The sequence below is a fragment of the Austrofundulus limnaeus genome, unplaced genomic scaffold (assembly GCF_001266775.1).
Source record: "Austrofundulus limnaeus strain Quisiro unplaced genomic scaffold, Austrofundulus_limnaeus-1.0 Scaffold1171, whole genome shotgun sequence".
NCBI classification, from domain to species: Eukaryota; Metazoa; Chordata; class Actinopteri; order Cyprinodontiformes; family Rivulidae; genus Austrofundulus; species Austrofundulus limnaeus.
In genome coordinates this window covers 98,371-101,560 of record NW_013953573.1, presented here as the reverse complement: position 1 = coordinate 101,560, position 3,190 = coordinate 98,371, and the positions used below count along the sequence as shown (strand labels likewise).

The following is a 3,190-nucleotide window of genomic DNA, read 5'->3' as shown; positions in this document are numbered from 1 at the left end:
CTGGATCTCTGGACCTCAGGGTCTGGATCTCTGGACCTCAGGGTCTGGATCTCTGGACCTCAGGGTCTGGATCTCTGGACCTCAGGGTCTGGATCTCTGGACCTCAGGGTCTGGATCTCTGGACCTCAGGGTCTGGATCTCTGGACCTCAGGGTCTGGAGGGAGAATAAAAACCTGCAGACTCACATCAGCGGTCCAGAGTCCGCAGGTCAGCCAGAGGAGCAGCGTGAAGAAAAGACCTGAAGTCATCTGAGAGGAAAGAGGACAACAGAAGCTTTAATCCTGGTAATCACAAACAAACAAACAAACAAACAAACAAACAAGCAGCCGGTAAACCAAAGAAAGAGTTCGACCTTGTTGTGGGTCAGAGGTTGCAGAGACAGGAGCTGGACACTGGATGTCTCAGAGACGTGAGGACGGTCCTTATATTGTCAGAGTCCTGTTGGTGTCATGGAGCCAAAATAAATGTTGAAAATAAATTTTAAAATAAATATTGTCAGAAACATGAAACCAACAGATCAGTTTTCATGTTTCAGCTCTGATGTTTCTCTTCAGGACGGTTCAGTTTTTATCAACAAACATCTGATCTGTTCCTGGATCTGGTCCAGAGTCTCACTGAGGTTCATCTTAACACAAAATTACATCAGAAAAACTCAGAAAAACTCATTTAATCCAGTTTAATTCACTAATGTTGACTCAGAATTTTCATTTTAAACATTTTAAATGCTCTTTTTTAACCATTCATGTGTTTGTTTTCTTTTTAAAAAATTTTTTAGCTGTTTTGGTTGATCTAATTTTTAATTTGATTATTTTTATGTGGTGAGATTAAAGACATTTAATCTGAAATAAAACTGTTTCATGTGTGTAGTTTAAAAAACTTAAGTTTAACATTGTTGTTTTTGTGTAAAACAAAATATTAAAAAACTCAGAAACACATTTTCATTATTTAATTTTTAAATAAATATTAAATTTTCATGTTTTTTCTCAATGTAAAAGTTTGCACACATACTAAGTAAACACCTCACCAACAAATATAATTTCACAAAGGTTATATAAATCATGTTAAAATCAGTTCTGACTTTATTAAAGACACTAAACCCTGGTCCATATTTAAATAAAGAAGAAAGGAAAAAAGTAAATAAATAATAAAAAATTGTTTCAAATGTAGTTTTGACAAGATATCACACTGTTTATCACAAATACAGACATGTCTGAAAACTCTCTAAAATGTGGGCCTAATTAAATATTTTATTGGTTTATTTAAAAAATGTCTTCTAAACGATCTTACTGCGTTTGTTCTCCAGCATTCAGTCGCTGCCAGAGCTTGGACAGTTACCATGGTGACGACAACTTCCTGTTCCTGGAACAACTTTAAATATACTTAGTACACTTTAATAGACAAAGAAATACATTTAAACTTACTAAGTATATTCAAAGTTGTTCATTTTAGTATTTAAAAGTATACGTAATACACTTAAAATTGTGCTTTTGTACAACTTAAATACAACTAAAGTATAGTTATTTTTAAGTAGTTGTTGCAAAATAGCACTCTTTAAGTATACTGATGATTAGTGCGGCTGCAAGTATACTAAAGTATACTTAGATTTAGTATACTTAGTATGTTTTTTCACATGGCTGCATTCCATTCTGAAATATATAAATGTCAAGTTTATCGTTTAGCCACAGACATTTAGATTTAGGATCTAACATTTGAACAGAACATTTAAATTTAACATTTATTATAAATCTGCTAAAAGTAAGAACAAGGAGTGAAATAACAATAAAATGTTAGAGGTAAAATTCCAGCACTCTAAATAATAAAACTGTGTTAGAAACATTTTTAACATTTTACCTGATACTTGATGCCTCATATTTGAACGAGGTCATACGAGTTTTATTGTTTGTCTTATCGATGCTTTATGGTTTGTGGTTTTCTGCTCTGTTGTGTGTTATTCTTTTTTTTTTTTTCTTTGCGATCATTTGACTTGAGAAATTAAATTTACGGATTCACAGTCTGTCAGTCCATCCTTCCACCAATAAGACCGCAGATTCKCAAATCCACTAGAAACAGACATTTTTTTTTTTACTTTGTTGTTACATTTGTTACTTTCATTGATAAAATATTATCAACCAGACAAGGTTTGTTCAGGAAAGTTGCTTTGTTRTTAATAAAAGTTATATTTATGTGACTTTAGGTCCTTTGGTTGTAAGTTTTCTTCCCTTAATGTTAGAAATGTTAAAACATTTATCAGGTTAAAGCATTAAACACCAGTTTGCCTCTGACTGGATGGATGTTAGTCAGGACAGGCAACAGAAGGCAGAATAAATATAGTAATACGAGGAGATAATATTCGTTTTACTGCAGCTGTGAGRAAAAACAAGAAACCTGAGCTGTCAGATGATCTGTTTGAGAGTTGAACACGCCCACGTTACAGTTACAGGTGAGCTCAGGTGAGCAGAAACAACTGATGACATCAGGTCACATTAATCATTTGGAACAGTGTCACATATTAAAACATGTTTCAGAGTAAAACAATATAACAAATGTTTCAGAGTAAAACAATATAACAAATGTTTCAGAGTAAAATATGCACACAATGTTTGAGTCACTGTTTGAAGGTTTGAAAAAAGCAGATCAAAATAAATTCAGCTTTTATTTTTAAGAAACACTGGGCTCCAAACATCATAGGATCATAAGATTAAAAGATGATTAGCTCATAAAATCAAAAAATAAAAAGATACAAAGATCAGCTGCAGCAGGAGAATAAGACGAAGGTTTGAAGCAGGACTGATTGACGAGAAGATTAAAACAACTAAATAATAAAAATAAAAAACATCTTCTTTCAGCTGGTCCCTTTCACAGTGTCCACTGTGTCCTCTGTGTCCTCTGTGTCCTCTGTGTCCTCTGTGTACTCTGTGTCCTCTGTGTCCTCTGTGTCCTCTGTGTCCTCTGTGTCCTCTGTGTACTCTGTGTCCTCTGTGTCCTCTGTGTACTCTGTGTCCTCTGTGTCCTCTGTGTCCTCTGTGTCCCGGTGTCCTCTGTGTCCTCTGTGTCCTCTGTGTCCTCTGTGTCCTCTGTGTCCCGGTGTCCTCTGTGTCCTCTGTGTCCTCTGTGTCCACTGTGTCCTCTGTGTCCTCTGTGTCCTCTGTGTCCACTGTGTCCTCTGTGTCCTCTGTGTCCTCTGTGTCCC

At 35.4% G+C, this 3,190-nt stretch overlaps 1 protein-coding gene across 1 annotated transcript in view; it reads right to left on the bottom strand.

Moving 5' to 3' along the window:
• The window catches only part of LOC106534429 (galactose-specific lectin nattectin-like), a 3,830-nt gene extending 3,205 nt beyond the window's left edge, over positions 1-625 (bottom strand). Inside the window, exon 1 of the mRNA XM_014031055.1 lies at positions 580-625. Within this exon, the coding sequence (XP_013886509.1) occupies positions 580-625 (46 nt within the window). The remainder of the gene's footprint in view (positions 1-579) is intronic.
• Between the last annotated feature and the right edge of the window lie 2,565 nt (positions 626-3,190).